This window comes from Lacerta agilis, chromosome 2 (assembly GCF_009819535.1).
Source record: "Lacerta agilis isolate rLacAgi1 chromosome 2, rLacAgi1.pri, whole genome shotgun sequence".
NCBI classification, from domain to species: domain Eukaryota; kingdom Metazoa; phylum Chordata; class Lepidosauria; order Squamata; family Lacertidae; genus Lacerta; species Lacerta agilis.
Window position 1 is genome coordinate 63,553,071 of NC_046313.1, and position 25,340 is coordinate 63,578,410.

Below are 25,340 nucleotides of genomic sequence, written 5' to 3' on the forward strand. Positions count from 1 at the left end.
AGACCAGAGCTCACTTGTTGATCAAATATAAGGCTTGTGTCTAATATATCATCCATGATTAGCAATATGCTTTATGACAACTATGTTTGACCCATACTGTTTCTGGAAGGAGGTCACAGCTTCTGTAACCACGGGGGTGGGGAGCTTGCAACAGAGAATGCTTCCCAGTTTAAACTGCAAATCCGAAATGGTGGAAGGAATGTTAAAGCAGTCTGTGACTTTTCGTTTTCTTTGGGTGCAATTCTTCCAGCATAGCTCCCTTGGAAACTTCAATTATTTCAAGCAAGGGTTGCATAAGCTCAGTTCTTTATAGATTACATACTGTATGGTGGAAAAAACCCCCCAAGAAACCCACTCTGACTTGTCTTTGCCTTCAGATTTATGCCCTGGATTGTTCAACTTCTAGTACACAGGGTGAAGCACTTGTCTTTAGGCATATTAAGTGCCTTTTGTTTATGAATGAGCACTTTTCATTCTGCTGGTACATTTAACATTGAGAATGTTTTCATCTATGGTTGCAAAAGCTCGCTGCTCACTCTCTGAGATTCATGACATGACCCAAAAAGAGTCTCTGATATGTGTCTATAGGATAGGTGATTTCTGAATTAAGCTCATGGAAAGTGGCTTAAGGCGATGGGGGGGGGATCCACTATTTGTCACCACATTCTGTGAAGACAGACAGGCAGATAGAAGAAAGAAAGAAAGTAGGCAGGGGAAACAAGGTCTGGGTGAACTACAGCATGCACCAGTAACCTCTTCTACCTCTGGCGCAGTTTGAGGCAGCTGGTGATTATGAGAACTCTTCTTATCTAAGTGAGCATGAAAATGTGTATTCCTCTCAGTGTTTCAGAGTGTGGTGCAGTAATTATGAGGGAGGGTTAAGCACAGTAGGACAGACGTACAACAGATCCCAGCAACCAGTGAACAGGGCGGATTCTGCTTTTATGGTGTATAGCACACATACAAGTGTTCATTGCCTCTCTCATTGGCTGGATGTGCAGCCCAATGCATCTATGGCAAATAATGTTATAGGACATACACACACAACACAACATTTTTATTCAAATGTGGAAACCACAGTATTTGTCCGTGAACAAAAGGAAATAAAAGGACAACTGGGGACTTAAGTTCAGGGCTGATAATATGTGAACAAGCCCATTCAGAAGCTAAGCAGGCTTCTGAAGTCAGGTTGAGAGTGGATTCAGGGCAAACTCTGAGTGCTCTGACATAGTACATATATTTGGCAAATCTGTAGCTGACCATAAGAACTCAACATTTTCAAGTGAATTGTCCCTTGCTGTCTTGGAACTAATTATCTGCACACACAACCTTACTTCCTTCCTATCTACATTGATATCTACAATGTGCAAAATAACTAAAAGAAAAAGAAAAGGAGAGGAAATAATGAAAAATAGAAATTTAATAATATACTATAAGGGGGCAGGTGTGTGGCCACAAAGCCCCCTCATTTGTAGGAGGGCGTCAAAGTGAAAATCTCAAATGACTATCTAAATCAGGCATAGGCAAACTCTGGCCCTCCAGATGTTTGGTACTACAATTCCCATCATCCCTGACCACTGGCCGTTAGCTAGGGATAATGGGAATTGTAGTCCCAAAATCTGGAGGGCCAGATTTTGCCTATGCCTGAAATCTAACTCTGTTGGCTTTTTCTCATTTCCCCCAACTGCTCCATGTTGAAATGTAGGATAGGCAATGCCAATACAGCTGTAACACAGAAAGCAGCAGGCCTACTCTGCCAGTTAGGTGGGTGTGGGAGTTGGCTGCTTTAGTGGCTTGGTATGTATTATCAAACATTCCTGATCCAAACTCAGCTGTGATAAGCATGTCTGCTCCCTTTTGGAGAGTGCCTTGACTATGAAAGCCAACAGGAGACTCAAGCACTCTTCCAAATAGGACTGGAACACTGGAGGGAAATCACAGTGCAAAACAGGGCTCTCCGCTTTCAGGAATCACAGTGTAGGTTTTCAGGCACCCACTAAATTTGACCTGAACCTAAGGTCAGGTTGGAAATCCATATCCATCTGATCGCTCTATATGTAAATGATATAGAAAAGGGGTGCAGTATTAGGGAAAGCATCAGTTTAAGTCAATGGGATGACATAAAAGTGTAGATTTCAAACAGCTGAAGAGGTTTTTGAGGAGATACAGGGGTTTGCAATATAAATTAGCTGACATCCAGAACATTAATCACAATGAGCTAATGCCATACAAGGTAAAAAGTTGGGAAACCTTACATGAATGTAGAACATGCCATATATAATTTGCTGTCATATGCAAAGCAAATGTTGGTGTGGTTTGCTTTCTGTGATGAACCCCCACAAACTTTGCTGCTATTAGTAGAGATATTCCACATGTGGACATGACAAAGGAAAAACAAAATTAAAAAAAGGAAGGGAAGATTGACTGACGTACTTCAAGAGAAGGCCAGACCCTGGAGAGACCCTGCAGTGGAGTACTTGCTAGAGTCCACAAAAGACTGGTCTGATAAAAGACAACAACAAGGAATAAGAAAGGAAAGAAAGAAAGAAAGAAAGAGAGAGAGAGAGAGAGAGAGAGAGAGAGAGAGAGAGAGAGAAAGGCTGGTATTAGTAAGCTGCAATATTACTCATTTTAAGCAAACACTCAGACCATGCTTTATTTTATATATATATATATATATATATATATATATATATATATATATATATATATATATATATATATATATATATATATATATATATATATAAAAAGACACAGCATCTCAGTTCAACAGGGCAATGAAAGCAGGCAGTTTGGCCAAGCAAGGGAATGAGGGCACTTATCAGTGACACATAGAATGCATAGGCAACATTGTAGACTGCCAAGGCCTATCACCCTTCAGATGAGATGCAAGAAACAAAGGTGCCATAAAACAGTATGATGCCCAGGTTGGCCTACCTTGCAGGCTATTCCCATTGGTGCTGGTACAGGTGGGGGGAGGGGAAGTCTGCGGTCTAACAACAGGAGCAAAAGCACTCTTCTGTTTCACTGCTGAGACCATGTTGGCTGGTGAGAAGGAGAAGATCCCGGAGGAGCTGCTACAGTTAGAAGGGAGACTAGTGGAGGAGGCCATTGTTGGGCTGGATGGCACGACTAGAGCAAAACAAAACACAGAGGAAATACTGGTATCAAGATTTTAAATGGAAATGCAAAAAGGCTTGAGTTTCAGGTGTTCCACCATGACTTCTTTAGCAGATGCCCTGAGCTCTTGGTGGTTTTGTTCTCAGATCATCTGATTGTCCCTTAGCATGGCGTTCTTGCCAACAGCTATTCCCTTACTGGAAAGTTGAAGCCAGAATCCCAGGTCATGTGGGAAGGAGAGCATGACATAGCTCATTCCCATTCCGGCACTCTCATGGGATCCAGGGCTTCTGATATTATTCATGAGGTGGCATGAAATCATAGAATTGTAGAGTTGAAAGGTACCCCAAGAGCCAACTAGTCCACCCCCCTGCAATGCAGGAAAACAAGAGAAAGTAACATCAGACAGGTCCCCATCATCACTCTGGGCTATCTCACAGCCTTCACATATCTTTGAGATAGCTCATTAAAAATAGTAACAACTGTTGCCTCCGTGTTGTTTTCCTAAAGAGAGTCAACTTCTCAAAACTGAACGTTTGCACTCTACTTCATGCCCCATCTGCACCATACATTTACATCAGTATCATACCACTGAAAACAGCCATGGCTTCCCCCATAGATTCCTGGGAACTGTAGTTTGCTAAGGGAGCTGACAGTTGCTAGGAGGATCTGATTCCCCTCACAGAGCTATGGTTCCCAGAGTTACCTGAAAAGAGGGATTGAGTGTTAAAGCACTCTGAGAATTTTAGCTCTGTGAGGGATCTCAGCACCCATAACAATTGTTCCCAGGATTCTTTGGGGGAAGTCATGACTGTTTGCTTTGGTATGATACTGCTTTGGTATGATACTCCTTTAAATGTATAGTGTACATGGGACCTCAGGCAGTTAATTGTGCTTCCCTGGGTAGTCACACAGCTGCATCCAAGAGGCAAATTCAATAATCTCTTACAGTCACAGAAAATATTGGAGAGCAGTTTTCGTAAGTGACAGCCTTGCATCCTCTGCAACTTTGGAAGGGACAATGTTTGGAATTCCTATTGTTCCAGGAACATTTTGCAATGGAATTTCATTAGCGCAAGCAGTTTCTGAGCTCTGGACGCAGCTACTGCGCCTAAGATTTCAGGTTAAAACTGCAGAGTGGAAGGAAAGGAACACCTTTTTCTGCCTCCCCTCTTCTGAAGGCTGGAGAAGAGACCCTCTTAAGAATATTAGGGGGGTGGGCAGGGGAAGGACTAAACCATATGAAAAATGAACATAATATTTTAGCTGCAGTTAATTCAATTTCAGCACTGTATTCTTGTTATAAAAAAGTGTGCCTAGACATTCCATTGTTGTGCCCATAACCTAGGTTTAAGGCGCCATTTAGCTTCTAGCTTTCATATCTCAGTTTCTAACACTGGGAAGGAACACCCCTAAAAGTTAAAGTCCCACCCCATTGTTTCAGCTAAACAAACTTGCGAAAGTTTCTTTTATTCCTTGTCTCCATTTCATTTAATTTTTGTTCTGCTTTTCCTGCAACTGAACCATGTGTTTACATGTGTAGGAGGAAGTCTCTAAATAAAGAGACCAAATCCATAATTCTTCTTTTTAAAATAAAAAATTAAAAAATGAAATTGTTACTTTTAAAAGAAGAAAACTAAAACTGGCTGTTGTTTTCGTTGTTTCTTTTTGGTACAATATTATTTTAGTATCCAATAGATCACATGACTCAGGTTCCAATCGAATGAGTAAATGTGCACCCTCATTTGGGGCTAAAAGCTACTGAACTCAGTGGTATTTACTTCTAAGAAAACATGCACAGAATTTGGTTGCAAGGCTGCAAATATATGCACACTTAATGGGGACTAAGTTCTACTGAATGTCCATTTGAATAAACATGCATAGGATTAGGCTAAAAACATTCCTTTTTTGCCACCCATTTTTGTTGGTCATGACAAATAAAGAAAAACCTGTGATTTTCTTCATTCTGTCAACTTGCCTGCACAGTCATGAAATTTTGGGAGGGGCAGTTGCAGACAGTTCGGAAACAGTTTTCAGTATCAACACTTCATGTCTTAGCCATGTTGGCCTGGAGTGAGGCGGGGTGTGTGTGTGTGTGTGTGTGTGGTGCTGGCAGAAAGCTCCATGGTGGTAATAGAGTATGCATGCAGTTTTTTGCTTTGTTCCTGGTTCCATTATTAATAATAATTAAATTAGTACACTCCCCAAAAAATTTGCACCCCCAAATGAATCTTCTCAATTTTGTTCCCCCTTGGCATAGCGCCCTGTGCAGGGGAACTGTTCACACCACCATATATCCGGCACTGCAGTTAGCAACCAAGGTCAGCAACAGCTTTTTCCTAGTTTGTAGGATAATACAAATTTGAAATTTCTAAGATGTCACATTAAACCATAGATGGAAACAATGGTTTCATGTGAAAGCCTAACATGTTTCTTGCCTTGCTTGTTCCCTGCTCTTGCTGCTGCTGAACCACCAGTAAATAATTCAGCCTGGTTTGTCATGAGGACCATGCCTAGTTCATGGTTTGTTTCTCTCATAGCAAACCAAGGTTTGTTACTGGCTCACTCCTAGTAGTTTATTTGGGGAAAGCAAACCAGGAGCACGGTTTCAGATGTCCAAGCAAGCCCAACTCAGGAGCACCCGGAATTAGAGAGGAGCACAGCAAGAACTTTTCTGTGGTATGTACCATTCACCATAGTTTGTTTTTTAATGTGATGTGTGACCTGGGCCAAATCAACTACTTTGATTTTGAGAATCGCCTTCTTTTTCAACCTCATTGGCATTTTGTCTAAAGGTAATTAATATATTTGGTAGTTGTGCTTGTTGGTTTAGAGCAGCTTTCCTTACTTAAAGATAGTGCCAAGTTGCTCCAGAAATTTGGGGTCTGTTACTATGAGAAAAGAGAAGAACCTGGTTAGGTGGACAAATTACTCATTCTCCCCCCCCCCCAATCTTATTTAAAAGCTGTTTATGTTTAATTGTGGTTTATGAATAATTAAATGGCAGGGGGATGAAAATTTAAATCAGCTGAACTTGAGATTATTATTTTATTTGCATTTCTGTAGATAAAAATCACCCTCTCAGAATCTCAGTGCAGGAAACTGATATCATATTTGTGAACACTGAGGAAATCAATTAATGGAAATTAAACGTTCAAAGTTTCACAGTCTGACAGATACAATCTTGGTCTGGAGTCACTCAGTACCTGCAAGCACTTGTTAAGGCACAGCAATCAAAGCACCTAAATTGAATTGCTACTATACAGCAATTAGTTTATTGATTTAATTAAGGATGCCACCTTTCTAATTCTCAGGTCATGATTGAAACATTTTCCAATTGAACATATTTGCCATTAATGGGACAGCAAGATCAACCAAGAAAAGCCGCTCAGAGGTAATAATAGTAATAATAATAATGGTGGTGGTGAAATGGAAAGTAATATAAAGACATTATTCAATAGAAAGAAACACTTCAGAAGACAAATCAGTCCGTAGTGATGAAATAGTGTATCACAGAAATTGCTTTCATGGAACAAAGAATAGGGGTTAAAAATTCTATCCCATTAATTCAGTGTAATAGTTCAGAGAGTTTAATTACCATCCATTGTTATTATACAGCTATCAGAATTAAATAGTAATTCCTGGTGGATAATTTTAAGCTCTGGCATGACAACCATGTAGATCTCTCTCTTTTTCTTTTTTACTTTAAAGACCCTTAAGCAGTGTTCGAAACTCCCATTGTTCTAGGCGCATTTTGCGACAGGGAATTTCCTTAGCGCGAGCAGTTTCTGAGCTCTGGGCGCAGCTACTGCGCCTAAGATTTCAGTTTAAAATTCCTGAGTGGAAGGAAAGGAGGGCCTTTTTCTGCCTCCCCACTTCCAGCTACATTCTGAAGACTGGAGAAGAGACCCTCTTAAGAGTATTAGGGGGGTGGGCAGGGGAAGGGCTAGACCATGTGAAAAATGAACATAATATTTTAGCTGCAGTTCATTCATTTTCAGCACTGTATTCTAGTTATAAAAAAGTGTGCCTAGACATTCCATTGTTGCGCCCATAACCTAGGTTTAAGGTGCCATTTAGCTCCTAGATTTCATATCTCAGTTTCTAACACTGCCCTTAAGGGCAAGATCCTTTTTTTTAAAGTATTGGGGCAAAACTACCTATTGTGTCAGGCATGTGGTAGCAGCGACATCAGGGGGTTTGTTAAATGTAATAGTAGGTGTGGGTGGAGGTGGCATTTTCATTGGAATCACAAGTATCTGGAAAGGAGAGGTTTAACCCTCCTCTAGGGCAATTCCAATGAACCTCCCTCCCCTCACAAACACACTTTGCACAGCACTTCTCAAATACCCAACTATCACTGCTTGGGAAGTGGCTTGGAAAGTGCTTCCCAGATGCCTGGCAGCCAGCTTCTGATGTGTTAGCATTGTTGACGATAAGCAGGTGAGGACCTGATCAACCCTTGGATGGGAGCTTCTTAGGAGCCCTCCAACTATGCCTGAGTTTTTCAAGCAGCAATTAGAATAATAATAATAAAAAATCATACATAATTATATGAAGTACAAAGTCTATCCAGGAAATGGAAAGGAATGATCCGGATTAATGGCACTTTACTGTATCAAATACGTAACCCAATGCAGCTGCTTCCACTTGTAAACAATAACAAAAATGACAAGCGTGAAACAAACTTTAAGGGTCTGCAATGAACTTCAAGGGTCTTGTAGCGCAACCTATGCACATCTTTACAGAAGTAAGCTTCACTATATCAGTGGGGCTTACTCGCTCTGCCTAAGGTTGCTGCCTTCAGTTCAATTCAAAGCATGTGTCCTTTGACTCACTGAATTTGTAAATTAGTTGTTAATCATTTCTTCCCGTTTCTTTGTGAGCTGCTCCAAGAAGTCTTGCTATGGGGTGACTGTATGGCTGCAGTTAATATATCCAATGGGAATTGAGTGAGATGCACCCTAATAAGTGCGTTTGGGATTTGGGCAATAGAGACGTTACAAAAGGCTAGGCCATTTGTCAGCAGCAACTGCTCAACTGAACAGGTCACTGTCCCACCATCCCCAATCTGCCCTCAGCAAGCCTCCACATGCCTGCCTTCTTTCTTACAACCAGTTCAGGGAGTGGCTCAGCCTGGCAGTTTTCTCCCTGAATCCCACCCTGCAAGTTTCCATGGGCACTAGCCACCACGAGAAAACAATCAGCATAAATGGTGCAGAAATACATACTGGCATAGGGAGAGTTGGCAGCAGACCCATTCAGGAAGGTTGGAGATCCACCTAAATTGGACATTCCAGCATTTCCGTAGCCATTCATGCTTGTCGTGACGGAATTGTAGTTTGTCTGCTGAGGGGTAGTGCTTGGCACGTAACCATGAGGTGACACACTGCTTGAGTTGCGTGTAAAACCTTTTTTTTTTTTTGCAGAAAGTCAAAAAAGAGAAAGACACAACAGCTGTATTTCAAGAGAGACTTTCGGAACATACCACAAAAATGCAATTCTGAAGAAAGAGAGAACTTAGAAAGTTCAATCTGCAAATAATTTATGAAGTGTTGAAAACTTTTAAATAAGTGTGAGGGTTATGGGTCACAGAAGATGTTGCAAATAGCTGAAAGATATGGGAAAGAGACAACTTAGTGGCCTGAGGGATTCTATCACAGCATTCTCTATATGGTTCTGAGCCACACTCTTAACAGCCCGTTAATGATTTCTGATCAGTTCTTAGGAAAAGAAGCACATTGCCCCATATGAACTGACCTGAATCCTGTGGTCATCATCTGAGACCCTTCTTCATGTGCCCCCTCTGCAAGAGGTCTGGAGTGGGCCTTTTCTGTGGTGGCCCCCAGCTTGTGGAATGCTCTCCCCACTGAGGATTGCCTGGCACCTTCGGTACATATCATTAGGCGCCAGGCAAAATCCTTCTCCTCCCAGGCCTGTGGCTAATTAAACAATCTATGGCCTTTTAAACCTCGGGGTGGAATTGTTTTTGTTTGTTATTAAGATATGTATTTTTGAATTTTTATATTGTAAACTGCACTGTGATCTTCAGGGGAAGGGCAGTACAGAAATTTTAACAGCAGCAGCTGTAATCCTGAAGGTTGGAGGTCTGATCTCCAACTAAATGGGTGGCAGTAGCCAGTGGAAAGCTCCCAAACAGGGCATTTTGGGGTGGAATGCTGGGGGTTTTGGCTCATAGGCCCAATCCCTGAACCCCTCGGTTGCACCATCCTGGAGCTGGTACAGTAACCCCCCCAAACCCCTCCACCTTCCACCCTTGTTGGCAGGGCTTCAGATGTGGTGGTATACCTGTCATTCCACATCAACCTAGCCTCGAAACTCCCATTGTTCTAGGCGCATTTGGCGACAGGCATTTTCATTAGCATGAGCAGTTTCTGAGCTCTGGACACAGTACTGAACCTAGGTTTAATACACTCCTAGCTTTCATATCTCGGTTTCTAACACTGAGTATGAGCCAGCATGTTTATGTTAAGGTAAATTCATGCCATAAGTACTTTGGTGCCGAATGTTCAGCATTAGTACTGAATGCTTAACTCAAATACTTCCTTTTTTTTTTATTCACCAACCATGACTCTGTTAAATATGTAAATTATCAAGTGCCCTCCACGCCAATGAAACAGCACTGCATTTTATCTAACTAGGCAAACAGATTACATGTTATGGAGGCCATGAACTGTTCTGTGTACTATTCTAATGCAATTTTCCCCACCTTCTACCCTCCAGGGGACAACTCTCATCCATCCCAGCTAACATGGATATTGGCATGCTCAGTGAAATAAATGTGCATGGTGCCTTTTACTTAGCCATATAGAGGCTCTTTGGTAAGCTCTTTGCTTTCCAACTTTTAAAAAAAAATCCACCCAATTTTGCCTGAAGATTAAAAAAAAAGTTTCTTCTTCAGCTTACCCTGATTAGTGGCCTGTGATGCTTCTGAGACATTGACTGCTAACTGACCACTAAAGGAGTTCACGCCCATCATTCCTGCGTGGACCGAAGTGTTGGCGAGCGCTGGGAGTTGGTTGTGATTGCGAGGGACGCTGTAGAGAGCTTCTGCAATATCAGCTGCTCTTTTCAGGATTATTTCCTGGGGGAAAGCATTGAGAGATGTAACGAAGTAATTAAGAGGCAATTCACTGAGCAGTTAAGGAGCCTACACCGATGCAAGTGGTCATTCAGCATATCTTCCCTCAGAACAGTGGGACAAGATTGGATTGACTTGAGGGCTGAAGTCATAGGTCAAACTCTAACCCACTCGGAGAAAGTGATGATATGGCTGATAGTGAATTTGTGGCCTTCACTTGAAGATCCCACCCAGATTTAATTAGTTGCACAAACAATCCTTTCTAACTTTGGGTCTGTCTTAGTGAAATGGGAACAATGATCTACCAAACAAGACTGCTTCAAGATTGAAGATGGATATTGCAATAGTGTTACCTAAAAGTCTATGGTGCTAGAGCACATCCTTTGCATGCAAAGGATTCCAGGTTCAATACCTGGCATCTTCAGGTAAGGAAGAGAGAAAGAGAGACCCCTGTATGAAATCCCAGACAGCAGTTGCTGCTCAGACAAAACTGAGCAAGGTGGACCAACAGTATGATTCAGAGTAAGGAAGCTTTTCTGTACTTACTAACCACAATACATAACCTCTAGAAACACAAATCTATGTTTGGTCATAATTCACCCTTATCTGACCTTTATACTTTAAATAGAATTTAAATACTTACGCTTCACAAGCATTATATATATATTTGAGATGGTATTTTCCCTTGCCAATGGAAAATGTATGCTTTTCAATCCAGCCCTGATTTTTAATGCAAATATATATAGGTCATAGAAAGCAAAACACAAGTCTAAGTGGGCTTCTCCTAGACTACACAGTTGTAGGTAAGGAATCTGATGTCACTGATGCTGATTTATATGAGAATCAGCATATCTTCTGGGTCCTATGTTATTTTGCAACAAGTAGTTTCATATTCCTCCACACACAAAAGGGTCATCTGAATGATGTGCGGTGGCCGACAAATGCAAACCCCAGTCAAACAGGGAGTTGCCTGTATTATGAGAGACACACGTAAAATGACCTATTCAATGTCACTATTTTGTACAAAAATCTGAATTCTCCTGTTGAGAAGGGTAATGCAGCCACTAGTTTTTGCTTGAACACAGACCTCCTCCGTATAGCAAGGAAGCAAGCTGTCCTTATATACTAAATACTAGATTTCTATATATCATGTTGCAAACTGAGTGCCATTTCCTGTACTGATATTCAGACACCTATCTTACTTGTAAGGTGGTGGATTTTATCATGCCACCCCACACGGTGTGCCTAAAAAGCAAGTCAATGCAAAGCCCTGGCTGTGACAGAGGAAAAGTAGCTCCCTGGTTTTGAAGGCTTCCTGTGCTGGGAAGGATCTCTTTCCCCTTTCTGTCCCTTAATGATCACCCATTATTTGTTGTCTACATGGGCAGGTGGACTTCTGCACAGTGCAGCAAATCACTTCTGAGTATAACTGCATCTCAAAGTTCCCAAACAGCAAGACCTTGAAAGGCAAAGAGAGCATTTTAGCATCTGTCTTCAATCCTTGGAGTTTGCCCAAAGGTTTCTGTGAAAATGGGATGTCATCCTCTAAGAATTATTTTAGACTTTGCTGAGGTAAGGTCTTGAAAAGAGCTCTGGAAACCATAATCCTATTTACCTATGAGTAAGCCCAATAAAAGACAATGGTAATTAGGAGAGCACAAAATATGGTCTGAAGCTCAACGTCAAAAAAACTAAGATCAAGGCCACTGGCCCCATCACCTCCTGGCAAATAGAAGGGGAAGAAATGGAGGCAGTGAGAAATTTTACTTTCTTGGGCTCCATGATCACTGTAGATGGTGACAGCAGTCACGAAATTAAAAGACACCTGCTTCTTGGGAGAAAAGCAATGACAAACCTAGTCAGCATCTTAAAAAGCAGAGACATCACTTTGCCGACGAAGGTCCGTATAGTTAAAGCTATAGTTTTCCCAGTAGTGATGTATGGAAGTGAGAGCTGGACCATAAAGAAGACTGATCACCGAAGAATTGATGCTTTTGAGTTATGGAGCCAGAGGAGACTCTTGAGAGTCCCATGGACTGCAAGAAGATCAAACCTATCCATTCTTAAAGAAATCAGCCCTGAGTGCTCACTGGAAGGACAGATCCTGAAGCTGAGGCTTCAATACTTTGGCAACCTCATGAGAAGAGAAGACTCCCTGGAAAAGACCCTGATGTTGGGAAAGATGGAGGCAACAAGGAGAAGGACACGACAGAGGACAAGATGGTTGGACAGTGTTCTCGAAGCTACAAACATGAGTCTGACCAAACAGCTGGAGTCAGTGGAAGACAAGAGTGCCTGGGGTGTTCTGGTCCATGGGGTCACGAAGAGTTGGACATGACTAAACAATAACAAAAATTATTTCTGAGTAGATGTGAATAATATTGCCCCATAAGTCTCATTTACTTATTTTTATTACACACATCATGTGAAATGCTTGGCATAGATGATATACCATCTCAACACATATAATATTTGGAAAGCATAAGTTTTTAAATTCTATTTAAAGTCTACAGATCTAAAAGGTATAAATCACTACCTAACATAGATTTGTGTTTCTGAAGGTGATGTGCTTGCAGTTTTTTTTAATCTTTGTAAAAAACAAAAGGAAAGGAAGGAAAACAAACACCAATAAAGCAAGCTCATTTGATTCCCTCATTTATTTTCTGTTGCCTCATTTTTTATGTACAAGTATGACTGAGTAGGCTACCCCCCAAAGCATAGGTACTAACATGCTAAATATTAAGAGCTATTAAATGAGGATTGCATTTACCTGGTTGTTATGTGGCATACCATAGAGTGCTTCCACCAGATCGGCTGCCCTCTTGAGTATTACTTCCTGTCAGGAGAAGGGGGAGGGGGAGAAGAGACATGCTTGTAAGAGTACAATAAACTGTATGTAGAAATAGCGTTTTCCAGCATTCTCTTAGCTCTCAGCTTTGTCTTGAGTATACAAGAGTCTTTAAAAGCAACCATTGTTAGTGAGCTCAGAATGTTGTTAAATCACAAGTTCATCTAGTTCATGCACGAAAGCTTAATAAAGTTTAAAGGTGAAACTTGTTTGTGCTGCAAAATAAAAATTGTCAGTCGATTGTCTGCTGTCTGCACTGTGAGTCCACTGGTGGGTTTATTGCAGGATGACCTATAGTCATTTGTTAGATTGCTGAAATCAATGTCGTTCAGAGCATGTTATGAATCCTTCTAATCTGTTTATTTGGTTCTTAATTTATATTACAGAAAGATTGACCTTATCAGATCAGCTACATAGCTGTGGAATGTGTTGATCTGATAACAATGTAATATCCAACTTCTTTGGGTCATATTCCTTTGTCATGGGCAGATGCCACAACCAGGTATTCAAACTGGCTACAGCACCATGGAAGGAGGGGCGGGAGGGCTTTGAAGCCAAACAGCAATACTGCAAAGGGAGACATGTAAGAATGTGACATTAAGAACAAATAAGGAGATGTGGCTAGATTTGGGGCATAACCCTTTAATTTTCATTGTTACGGTACTTCTTCATCTTTCTATATTATATACCCATGCTTTTAAAACTGACACCTGCATACCACAATGCTCTTTTTCTTTTTTTTTGAATGCAAAAATGTGGAGAACAAGAGTGGAAACAATAAAATACATTTGCAAACTACAGATCATAAAATATCTTTCTACATTGCCCTCTAATGCACAGCAGGTTTCTACCGGCTCAATAAAAAACCTGATCAGGGAACTTTTTTTATATAAACGATTCGATTTCTCTATATACTACAGTATAAAAGAACAGCAAAGCTGAAGCCATATATTTCTGCGGGTGTCTTAAAAAACTAGATGCAACATTTTCCTACTGACTTTTCAGTAAAGTTGAAAAGTTTAACTGAGAATGTTTTATACACTAGGTAGATTTTCCAACCAAAAGAAGCAGTAATGCTCAATTTTCATATACTATAGTCTCTGATCAGAAAATAGAGATATAATTGCATTCATTTTGCTGTCACCATAACCTCTTCAAAATCCTTGAACAACTCTTCAGATGACAAGCTTTTAGATGCATATTAGCATTTTTTCAATTTAAAATTCTCTACAATATACGATAAAATAGTTGTCATACTGCAGTAGCTACTTATGACATACATGATGTCCTAAATTTAAAAATGAGATGAGAGTGTGTTTGTGCATTTTGTACCCCCAGTAAACATTTATAATTCCTTAAAACCATTGCACAGCTTCTCTTCAGAATGCACTTTTCAATTATTATTTTCACACATGCAACCAGGTGCATTATATAATTGATGGCTTCTGAATCAATACATTTGAAACTATTTCTGAAGAGATCACTGGCTACAGGCTTTGTCCTTTTCTCTGCTGCTTGACCAAATCACTAAATAATTTAAAAGGCTATGAAGGGAATGCACACGATACCCATATGGAATCAGGCCATGCTGTTTTAGCTGAGCCACTTAGATTGTCAGTAAGCCTTGCTTGCCTTGTAAAAGATTAAAACTCTAGAGTAGAGGGAAGAGCTGCTTGTCAGATTTGACTCCCTCACCACCACCCAGATTCCAGTAAACTAAAACATCTTGTTCAGGCACCACAACTTCAAAAAAGTTGAATTGTTCTGGTGAAATCACAGTCAGCAATGTTAGGCTTGAACAACAGTTGTAGTAATATTACTTTAATATGTACTGTACTTGCATACTCATTTTTAACCATCATCATTGAAGTAATTGTCCCTTCTCTGTTAGTATCAATTCTGAAACAAAAGATCATTTTGCTTCGAGTCTGAGCAATGATACAGGCTGCAGTTCATTTTCTATTTAATATTGGAGCAGTTTAATTCACGTGAGTAGAACTCCTCATGGGAAAGTGGCTTGTAGACCACTGCTTTAATATAATTGTGCAGAAATCTAAGCTCTCACTCCTAAAGTATAAATAAGTTACTTATAGTAAACCACAGTGCAAATAAAAAAAAATACAGCCATGGTTTTCCATGTAGTTTATTACTGGAGTACATTCAGTAAGTGCTGTTACAATTTAGAGCTCTTCGGTGTTTGTGATTTCTTTCTTTTGAAACAAGCAATTGCCTGTACAAGTTTTTTTTTTCCCTTAAACAATATTTCTACATAATAAAACCTTTCTTGTGTCTGACACTTTTGGGTTAGGAATGCAGATGTTGCACAAAAACTCCTTTGTCAGATAATTCTAAGCTTTTACTCTAAAGAGGATCATAGCATCTATATTCAGATTAGTCTTTAATAAAACACACAATAATAATAATTTTTTTTTTAAAAAAAAAACCAGTTCCCATTCAGCTACCATAGCTAATAGTGTCATTGCTTCAAATGAAAAGCAGCCCCTGAAAGTCTTCTATAAGTTACTGCAACAGACCTTGCAAGGTGCTTGAATTGCGGTAACCAGAAAATTGTTCTCACCTCCATGTCATTACGCTCCCAGTGAACCAGCCCCCGAGCGTGTTTGTGTTCGGGATCTAATATATTGCCTTTCAATCAGAGCTGAGAGCCACTGAACACATAGACAGAACATGACGAGCAGGTCAGGAAAGCAATAAAGATTTTACAGAGCTGTCCAAGGTGCTAAATTTACTCAATAATGGGTTTGGCACCATAGTGTTAACCTCTCATTTACTACCAGTTTGAGAGACTAAATTGAAGTAGCTGACTTCATTTACCTTGAAATGTATATTTTATGACATTATGTAAGTAGATTGAAAGGGCACTGCAGCTTTAACAATTTAAGGGCTAAAGCATGTTTAAGATGAAGCCTGGCTATTTATTGTATATTGCACTTAAAGTCTATGGAATATTAAAATGCACTGATTAAATTTGTAAATGGTATTATAAGAAAGATAGCTAATATAAAAAGATCTATGCCTTTGAAAATCGAAGTGATCTTGCGCCACTGAAAGTGTGCACAGACAGAGAGGCACAGTTACATAGAAAACATTTTTTCAAACCCATAACCCTTGTCCTTAAACATACATATAGTCTTGGATGAAAAACTCAAAAGACACTAAAGTGCATTAAAAATGTTAAGAAAATATATTTCATTTTCAAAAGCATTCAACCATTTTTTCACTGAAAAATCCTATGACAGGATGTGATTCTGAGTGATTGTTTTCCATTTCTCTCCTAGCCAAGTCCACAGGACTAAGGATCCTGTCTATGTCCTTTTTCATTTAGTACTTCTGGATTTAAAATGATCTATACTAGAATTCTTTACATACTTATCAGGGGGTAGGCTCCAATGAACACAGCATAACTGATATTTAAATGACCATATATAGGGTTATGCTGTTTGTCTTCATGACAAATAATCAAGATTGGAATTATGTAACATTTTTTTAAAAAAGAAATATGATACAGGCATCATCCCATAGTGTCTACACTCATTTCTTTTGTCTCACAATCATTTGCTCAGATTTCGCAAAATGTTGAAGTGCTAGGGAAAGACCTTGTAAAATCTGGACAGAGAAGAAAGTGGGATAAATGTGCCACTTCAGTGATTTGCAAAATCTGTTTGAGCAGATGGTCAGGAGACTCAAGAGTGTAAGCCATGTTGTTCTCACTTTACGATGGTGGGCTATCAGGCTTTCCCTCCTGTTATTGGGGGGAAAGAAGGTTGGTTAGGTTTTGGGGGTGTGGTTCCATGGGAAGCCTTTCTCTGAGGTAAAGGTAGAAGGACCCATGACCATTAGGTCCAGTCGTGTCTGACTCTGGGGTTGCGGCGCTCATCTCGCATTACTGGCCGAGGGAGCCGGCGTACAGCTTCCAGGTCATGTGGCCAGCATGACAAAGCTGCTTCTTGTGAACCAGAGCAGCACACAGAAACACGGTTTACCTTCCCGCCAGAGTGGTACCTATTTATCTACTTGCACTTTGACGTGCTTTCGAACTGCTAGGTGGGCAGGAGCTGGGACTGAGCAATGGGAGCTCATCCCGTCGCAGGGATTCGAACCGCTGACCTTCTGATCAGCAAGCCCTAGGCTCTGTGGTTTAACCCACAGCGCTACCCACACCCCTCTGAGGTAGCCCCACATTAATGGAATGACCTTCCCTCTTAGGTGTGTCTTATCTCAACATTTTTTCCCCTTTTTGTTGGAAGATGAAGACACACCTCTTTGTCCAGGTTTGGGGAAAGGGGTAAGGTGCACCGAGTATTGAGTATGCTTTGTTTTCTCTTTTGTTACTTTTCTCTGATTTTATTGTGAATTATATTGTTGTTGTTGCATTTTGCTTGTTTTATATTGTTAATTTTGGTTCTAATGTGTACGTATTTGCTGCCCAGGGACCTTTGTGTGAAGGGCTGATTATAATGTTCCTGAAAAATAAATGAATGAATAAATAAAACTATTAGCCCTCCTCTGAGAGTAAGAGAACCACAGGTCACGGGCAGTGCTGGAGCTGCTTTCATGTTATTAACTGCAGGGGCCACATTCCTCAGTAAACTCAACCAGCAACAAAGAAAATTCCACAGAAAGGAAAAGGCTTTTGGTATGGGGTTTATTTACTGAGATTGTTCATAAATTGGTTACAGGCCCAAGCTGTGAGTTAATGCACCATAGTTCCCCAGCACCAGCAAGGGTAGAAACACAATGTTGAGAGCAAGAACAGGAACAATATGTGGCTGAGGATTTGCTCTTGGTACTGGGTATTTCTTTCTGTGTTCAATGCGTCCTATTTGAAAGAGTATTGAAGAGACTCTAGATTGCTATATTTATAGCAGCACTGTTGTGTTTATAAATGTTTGGATTACAGGTTATTAATTTTTATTTCTTTCTGGTGTTCCTTTCTTTCACCAAGGAGTGATCAGAGACATTTGTAACCCACACAAACAGACACACTTACAGAAAAATAACACAACTTGAAGGGGCCCTCACCATCATGGCAACACTAAAGGGTTAACCTTCCTTTTCCTGTCGTTCCCTCTGGGTGTTGCTTCCCATTTGGATCTGTCCACAATGCTTCAGCAGGGCTAACTTTGTAGCTCTCTGGTCAGATGCTAACTATCAGCTAAATCTACTTCCACCCAATTCCTTCAGGGTTATGCCCCAATACCATCATGGGCTGGTAGGGATACTGAGGAGACTTTAGAGTTTAATTCATAGAACCCCCGCTACACCTACCTAAGGGTTTCTATAGCAATAGCCAATGTGTATTTGTTTGGGTTTTGATGTGGATTGCACCACAGAGGAATCCATTAAAACATGAAACTTGCTTTAAAATGAATTATACTCTCCTATATAAGTGCCCAGTACTTTGTTGGCTGAGCCATTTCCCCGAGACTGAAAACCATTTGCCATATATGGTTCACTGGGGTCAAGCTTCATCACGATAACTATATTTTTCTTGGGAAGAAATGCTACAATATTCTCATTGATCTCTGGTTTCATATGTTAAAATGGGTAGAAAGTAATTGTGCATGTGGACCCTGAATTTACCCGATGCCAAGAAATTTCAAGGAATGATGAGTTACAGGTAGCATGTTTTTTCTTCCTTTCCATGAAAGAGCTGTCCACTATATATAAAGCTTATCGCTCACCTAAAGCACTAGTATACTTATAGAGATTCTCTAGCAAATCACGAGTTATTTATAATGGGTTGTCTAGATATCATATCATCTTCTAATGCTCTATTAGCTCAGTACTGTGACAAAGATAAGAAATTGGGAGAAATCATTCATCTTTCAGAAGAACTTAATGAAGAAGATGTCATTCAAAGTTTTCATGCTTCCATCTTTAGCTGATGGACTCTGACTCCTACTTTCTTGTTTCATGGGTGCGACAAACAAATGCCCAGGTATATTCTAAAGATAGCCTCTGGAGGGTGGTTTTTTGTTTTTTGTTTTGCTTTTGGCAGGAGAGAGAGCTTTGGAAATTTTAATTTAAAAGCATAATAATACTTAGGCTGCCAACCCATACACATTTATGTGTAAATCAGTTTCATAGAACTCATTAGTGGGATTAACACAAGTAAAAAGATGACAAGGATTAGGCTGCAAACTTTAACTCCTTTTACATATTAAGATATGGATATGTTTGTTCCACGTCAGTGTTTTTCATTGTTAGGGTTGGGTAACCATTCTTTTTCAGGGAACGTTCAAAATCAATATACCAACTCAAGTTAACTTTTTAAATATTTTAAAATAGACTTTAAAATGATATCCTTTTGAAGAAAGGGCATGGGCTCACCCACTATATTCTTAAAGGAATAGACACACTGATCTTCTTCCATGACAAGAAATGAGGGATCACCAGCATCAACCTCTCACTGCCCCCTCCTTTGAAGTGAATGATGGTCTTGGATGCTGGTGCCCATGGAAGAACAATTCACATGCACAGTCTGAAATATTGCATAATATGGATGAAAAACTCATACAGTGGTGACTGGCCTAATAGGAAGCATCTCCATTCTCTTCAGCATTGGGGTCCTAACTCAAGGTTTCTCAAACTCTGGTTTCCAGTTGTTTTTGGACTACAACTCCCTTCATCCCTAGCTAGCAGAACCAGTGCTCAGGGATGGTGGAAATTGTAGTCCAAAAACAGCTGGAGACCCAAGTTTGGGAAACCCTGGCCAAACTACTTGTTATGGTAACATGATTAGCAATCAGGCAGAAGGTTGGTTTTTTTAATTAAAAATGGAGGGTTGCGGAAATGTGTCATTTGAGGAAGAAAGTGTTGAGTCAGCAGTAGTGAAACGGAACATGAAAGAATGAACAAATATTTCCATCATGAAGGAAACAAAAACACAACAAACAGTAAAATGTGACAAAAACATATTCATGACCCATAACTGAATATGAGGGGACAGAATTAAAAGAACAAAACAAAAAACAAGATTATATTCCCTAGTTGCTAAACAGTGAAGCTCCTGATATCACATTGCCATTATCTGTTTGTTTGTTTGTTTAAAAAAATATATATATTGATCGTCATTATAAATTCCAGGGTGGGGCAGAACAATGGTAATACAGTTCTGATAAAATCAATATATTAAAAATAATAAAAAATATCAACAGTAACCCAGATAGCTAGTTAGGTCTTTAGCAAGCACTAAAAAAAATTAAAAGGTTGTGCTTTGCCATATGATTCCATAAAGCTGGGCACCACAACAGGAATAAATTGTCCCCCCATGTTGTCTCAATATGCATTTCAGACTGAATATAATCTTGGATATTAACTATTGCCCCATAGATTGACCATTGGATTTATTTATTTATTAGATCTGGCTGCTAAGGTCAGAATGCTGAGAGATTCAGATTTGGGATAATTGTCTAGAATGATCTACCGGGAGCCAAAGTTCGTTCAGCAAACTGAATTCTGAGGTACTTAAGCTTCCTTCTTCTTCCTATTATGTAGCCTCTTCTTCCATGTTATTTGCAAACAGACTTTTTTTCTGGAAGCAAGTAACTTTGAAATGAGCACTAAATTTGCACTACGTTCTGCAATATTTCCGGAAGTGGAATTGATGTCATGTGTAAACTTAAAAAAGATTAAGTGGAAATTAAAAGTCAGGGAAACATCAGGAAAATGAAATAAACGGCCGCGTGAATGCTCCCATCTGGGCATCAGTATCTGACCCCACAGCTGAGTAAGCTAGCCTGTTGCCAAGTGAAGGCAAAATAATAATATTGAGCTAGCTTGTTTTTTTCCCCTCCTTCACCCATCAAGTATGAAGCTGTATTCTAGTATGCAAGAGTCACTTAACGAAGGAGGACTAAGGTCTCTCCAAGCTGTAATGGTCTCCACAGCCTTCATCCAAACTGAAGATCACAGCCTATGCCTAAGGCACTAACAAAAACACTCAGGCATGACCTTGCCACCTGCTCCACATTGAACCAAGCTTATAAATAAAATATAGTAAGCATATATGAGACAGCAAAATCTTTGAAGGGTAAATGCATGCAGGCACCAAGCCATGAATATATTGTGAATCAATGAGAAAGATCTCTCTTGATCACAAAGGTGATAATGTTATAGCAGAGGGGAGAAAAATCTCATGCACATAGTTTTATGCTGTAAATGCTGAACAGTGATAGGATTTAATTCCATTGCGTCTTCCAAAACGTTTTGCTTTGGCAAAAGCAGTCTTTGAAGCATAAGAAAAGGGGCCGGGAGCAAGCAGCTCTTCCCCATGTATCATTTATACTTTCAGCATGATGGCAATCAGTGCTGGGGAATCAGAGCTGTTCCAGCAGGTAAGGATATCTGGCCTAGTCTCAGCATCCCTGACAATTGGAGTGTATTGGAGATGCCCTTACATTGCAGTTTTTCTCTGTTGACTCCCTCCTTCGCACTATCTGCATCAAGGCTGGGGGTGGATCAGGCCAGCAGTCCCTGACTTTGGAGCATGAGTATCTTGCATGACAAACAAAAGGAGGGTAGATATATAGTCCCTTTTGCTGCCTTGGACACTCAAGTTGCAGGAAGGATGGGAGAAAGACTTCACTGCCTACAGGTGGTGCTTGAATTTAACTGGGCTGAGTACAAATAGTTCTAAATCAACTTATCTGAACAGGGCTGTCTAGTATTCACCAATGTTTTCTGCATTAACCCATAAACCCCTTTGGGGTTAAAAACTACAATAAGAATAGAATGTAGATTAAACAGGGTTTTTTTAAAAAAAAATCCATCAAGAATATCTTCTGGGATATAAATCTCAGATAAGAAAAGAGACTTGTTAGAATCTGCAAAATTGCTGGTTTTTAATGGGACGAATGAAAGTGGCAAAGTAAAAAGGCTGTGATGGGATGACCTTTGGTGATATTTGGCTACATCTTGTCCAGACTGAATAAAGCAAAGACTGAAATAATGTTGGGAGGTTTTCATATTAGAGTGTTAAAAAAAAACCTGCTGTGTCATAACCCCTACAAATGAGTACATTCGCTTACATTTTATCATAGGCATAATTTTTTTAAAAAGTCTCTAGGAAGGGGCATTCTCATTACAATAAAGGACCACTTTAGACCCAATTGAAATGAATAGAAAGAGCACAGCTTACATCTAGATACCAAGTGGTAATTTCTAGGGAAGCATAAAATGCCAAATGTGTAACAATTATGTTTTATAACTCTGTGTTCAAAGGACTTAATAGTATTTTATTGCACAGAGAGGCTTCAGCTCAAGCAGACCTATTTTACTAGAGTGCTCCCTGCCTTATGTTGTTAAAGCACTTCATCAACTTTCTTTCTTATTATCAGCAGGAGAATGACAAGATTAATTTTTGAACAATCGAAGCGGCCCTAAAAATCTGGCAGTAACTAATTTCACAAAGCAGATGTCTAAGCTAAACCGATAAACAACATTTCCTCAAAAATATCGGGGGCATAAGGTACTTGATATTAGCCCCTCCAGCATTCTGATAACTATCACTACATTTAATATTATTGTTCTGCCTGGCCTGAGTGATGACAGATAAAACCATTCTTTCCTAAGCATATATTAATAACATTTAGGGGTAGGGGTAGGGGAGGGAAGTGTGTAGGGCCTAGATTGTTTATTTTATCCCCAACACTGGTCACAAAAACATTGACAATATTTTCATTGCTCCTTGCTCTTCATTTTTAAATGAATAAATAAAAACAAACAGCTGGGGGGGGGGGGAATTGATCAGCTACCAGGCACAGTTTAAGATTCCCTGGGCAATATATATACAAGACCGTCAGGGTGGAAAATCAAAACCGTGACATACTGAAGTGTGTTTCTTTAAGCAAACATAAACAAATTGCATTGCACACTCATATTGTATGAGCCAGATCTATCCCGTACAAGTGTATCACCTACAGTATCTTAATCCATCAGCTACAAATCATGAATATGGTTACCGCCTAGGCAAAGGCAGAGTGCATAGATCTTTGTTCTAAAAGGCAGTCTTGAGTTTTCTTGCAGAGGTACTCAGAGGATGTTACTGTCCAAACAATTTATATCATTGTAAGCAAAATGATTGACTTTTAAAACAGAAAAAGAGGGGGGGGAGCTGGTTATTGCCTTAATGAAAAAAAAAATCAATGGAAGTGAAATGAAGACATGAGATTTTGTCTGAGTTGCTGTTAATACCGGTACTACTGAAGAGCTATGGATATTAGAAGGTCAACAAATAAATTAGTACAAGTGGTAAGAAATGACTGATTTGAGTTCAAATAACATTGAGTGCAAATTGTTCACTGCCTATTACACCAGGTAATTTTTACCCGTGGTGCCTCAATTACTGTTCCATAAGCAGTAGCACAGTTTTAAGAGCTGCAAGTTCTACTGAGCAACCTCCAAGTAGCTGGGCTGGGATAGCTGACTCTATAGCGATGTTCACAAAGTGTGGCACTCCTGCATAGGAACCCTTACGAAAGAAACAGGACTGCATTCATTTGATCAAACTGGTTCAGCTTTCAAGTGTCAGACATTAAAAACAGACCCTGTGTTTCTTAGGAAGGAATTGTGACCGTTGCCGTATACTCTTTCCTCCACATTATTATGACATCGAAATAGTAAGAATGAAGATCTCTTTATGCCCAGCTGAGTGAACTGTGCCATAGCTGTGTTTCATTTGGGAAGGCAACATACGGTATCTCTTCGGATGTCAGGCTTAAGCAGGCAACAATGAAACTCCTAAAGCACCAACATTAAGGGATTTCAAAACATCAGTCTCACTCAGCAAATGACAAGATGGAGCCTGTAGAAACCCTTTACCTCAAGAAACCTCTATTGATGTTGACAATTCCAAAATAACTAATTAATAGACAATAAAAGAATGCAGTAGTTTTGAGAAAAGGATGCTAGTTCAGGGACAGTGGCATGATGTCACTAAAGCACAGGTTGGGATCCTCTAACTCCCAAGCCAAATTTGCCCTATTAAGCATTTCCATTTGGCCTACCAGGTCATTTCAGCCAAGCTGTGACCACCTGCCCTGCATTTGATGTCAGGTGTGGGGCAGGTAAGGATGGGGTTTAGCTATAAGGAGCTATGCAGGAACTTCCAATTGCAGCACATCCGAAACACCTGACAACCAGCTGGCTGTCAGGCATTTGCAGTTCGATAAGTGTGAGGCACAGGACATCATTATTACATCAGATGATTGAGCAGTGGGTGATCCCACCTGCCTGTCAGAGTTTGCATGGCAGGGTTGCATGGGCAGGGCAGAGATGCTCACCTGGCTTCCCAATGTGGCACATCACTGCCAATCAAGGAAGGAGTCAGAGTGTAGTAATTGCTCCTAAACCTGAAACACAGCTATGCCCTCTTCTGATCTAGACTGGATTGGCTTGAAGGCATGAGAAGCGGGAAGGAGGGAGTTGGCTATCTCACTACTTTCTTGATGAAAATATGATCCACAAAGGTATTATTTGCCACCCAAAAGAAGCTGCTATTTGTGCTCATACCCATGCCACAAATCCAGTCTGGATGTAGAGGGGAGCACATAGCTGCTGTTTAATATATTGTGTAGTTTGCCCCAGATATTATGGGGGAATGCTCAATGAAGGTAACAGTTCATCCACATGAATGTGGGTTTTTTGGGGGTGTGTGTGTACCAAGAGCAGTTTTAGGAGAAAAAAATTAATCAGGAAGGGAAAGGTTTAAATCATGATCTCTACCTGCATGAATCCAGATTCTGCAACTATGCACTTAAAGTTATCATGCAGTTAGAGCCTTTGAGCTACCATAATAGTTTCTTTAAACTGAATAGTCAATTAATAAGTTCAAGGCAATACTAAATTGGACTTGGCTGATGTGTCACTAATCCCAAGGGGTTTTAAATAATTTTTAAAAGAAGCATATCAGGTACTTTCTGGCACACTCACACTAGCCTAACAGGATTTGGATTAATGCACCACAAGCGAGAATCATTGAAAACTGAATTGATTCAGGGGGGGGGGGGAATTGTTCCTCTACAACAATGCAGAACTGTGAAAGTCAACCATAAGAAACAGAGAGCATACCTAATGGTGTAAAGCAGGGATCACTCCTGATTATTAGCCATGGAGACAGGGGCTGATGAGAGCTGGTGTCCAACAATACATGGAGGGCTAGAGGCTCCATATCCCTATTCTAATGGGACCCAACAACTGGCTTATCTTAGAAGTCTTCTGAAGCACCGTGTAACCCTTTCTGAC

General features: G+C 40.1%; 1 protein-coding gene across 6 annotated transcripts in view; it reads right to left on the minus strand.

Moving 5' to 3' along the window:
• Positions 1 to 25,340, minus strand: part of EBF1 (EBF transcription factor 1) — a 384,086-nt gene that overhangs the window by 13,889 nt on the left and 344,857 nt on the right. For 4 of the 6 annotated variants that reach the window (XM_033140381.1, XM_033140380.1, XM_033140379.1 and 1 more), the window contains exons 12-16: positions 12,996 to 13,061; positions 10,051 to 10,228; positions 8,355 to 8,534; positions 2,941 to 3,135; positions 2,434 to 2,502 (exon numbers count right to left, since the gene is read on the minus strand). In XM_033140381.1, the coding sequence (XP_032996272.1) occupies positions 2,435 to 2,502; positions 2,941 to 3,135; positions 8,355 to 8,534; positions 10,051 to 10,228; positions 12,996 to 13,061 (687 nt within the window). In that variant the 3' untranslated portion in view covers position 2,434. The remainder of the gene's footprint in view (positions 1 to 2,433; positions 2,503 to 2,940; positions 3,136 to 8,354; positions 8,535 to 10,050; positions 10,229 to 12,995; positions 13,062 to 25,340) is intronic. The other 2 variants (XM_033140383.1, XM_033140384.1) reach the window with 2 other exon arrangements.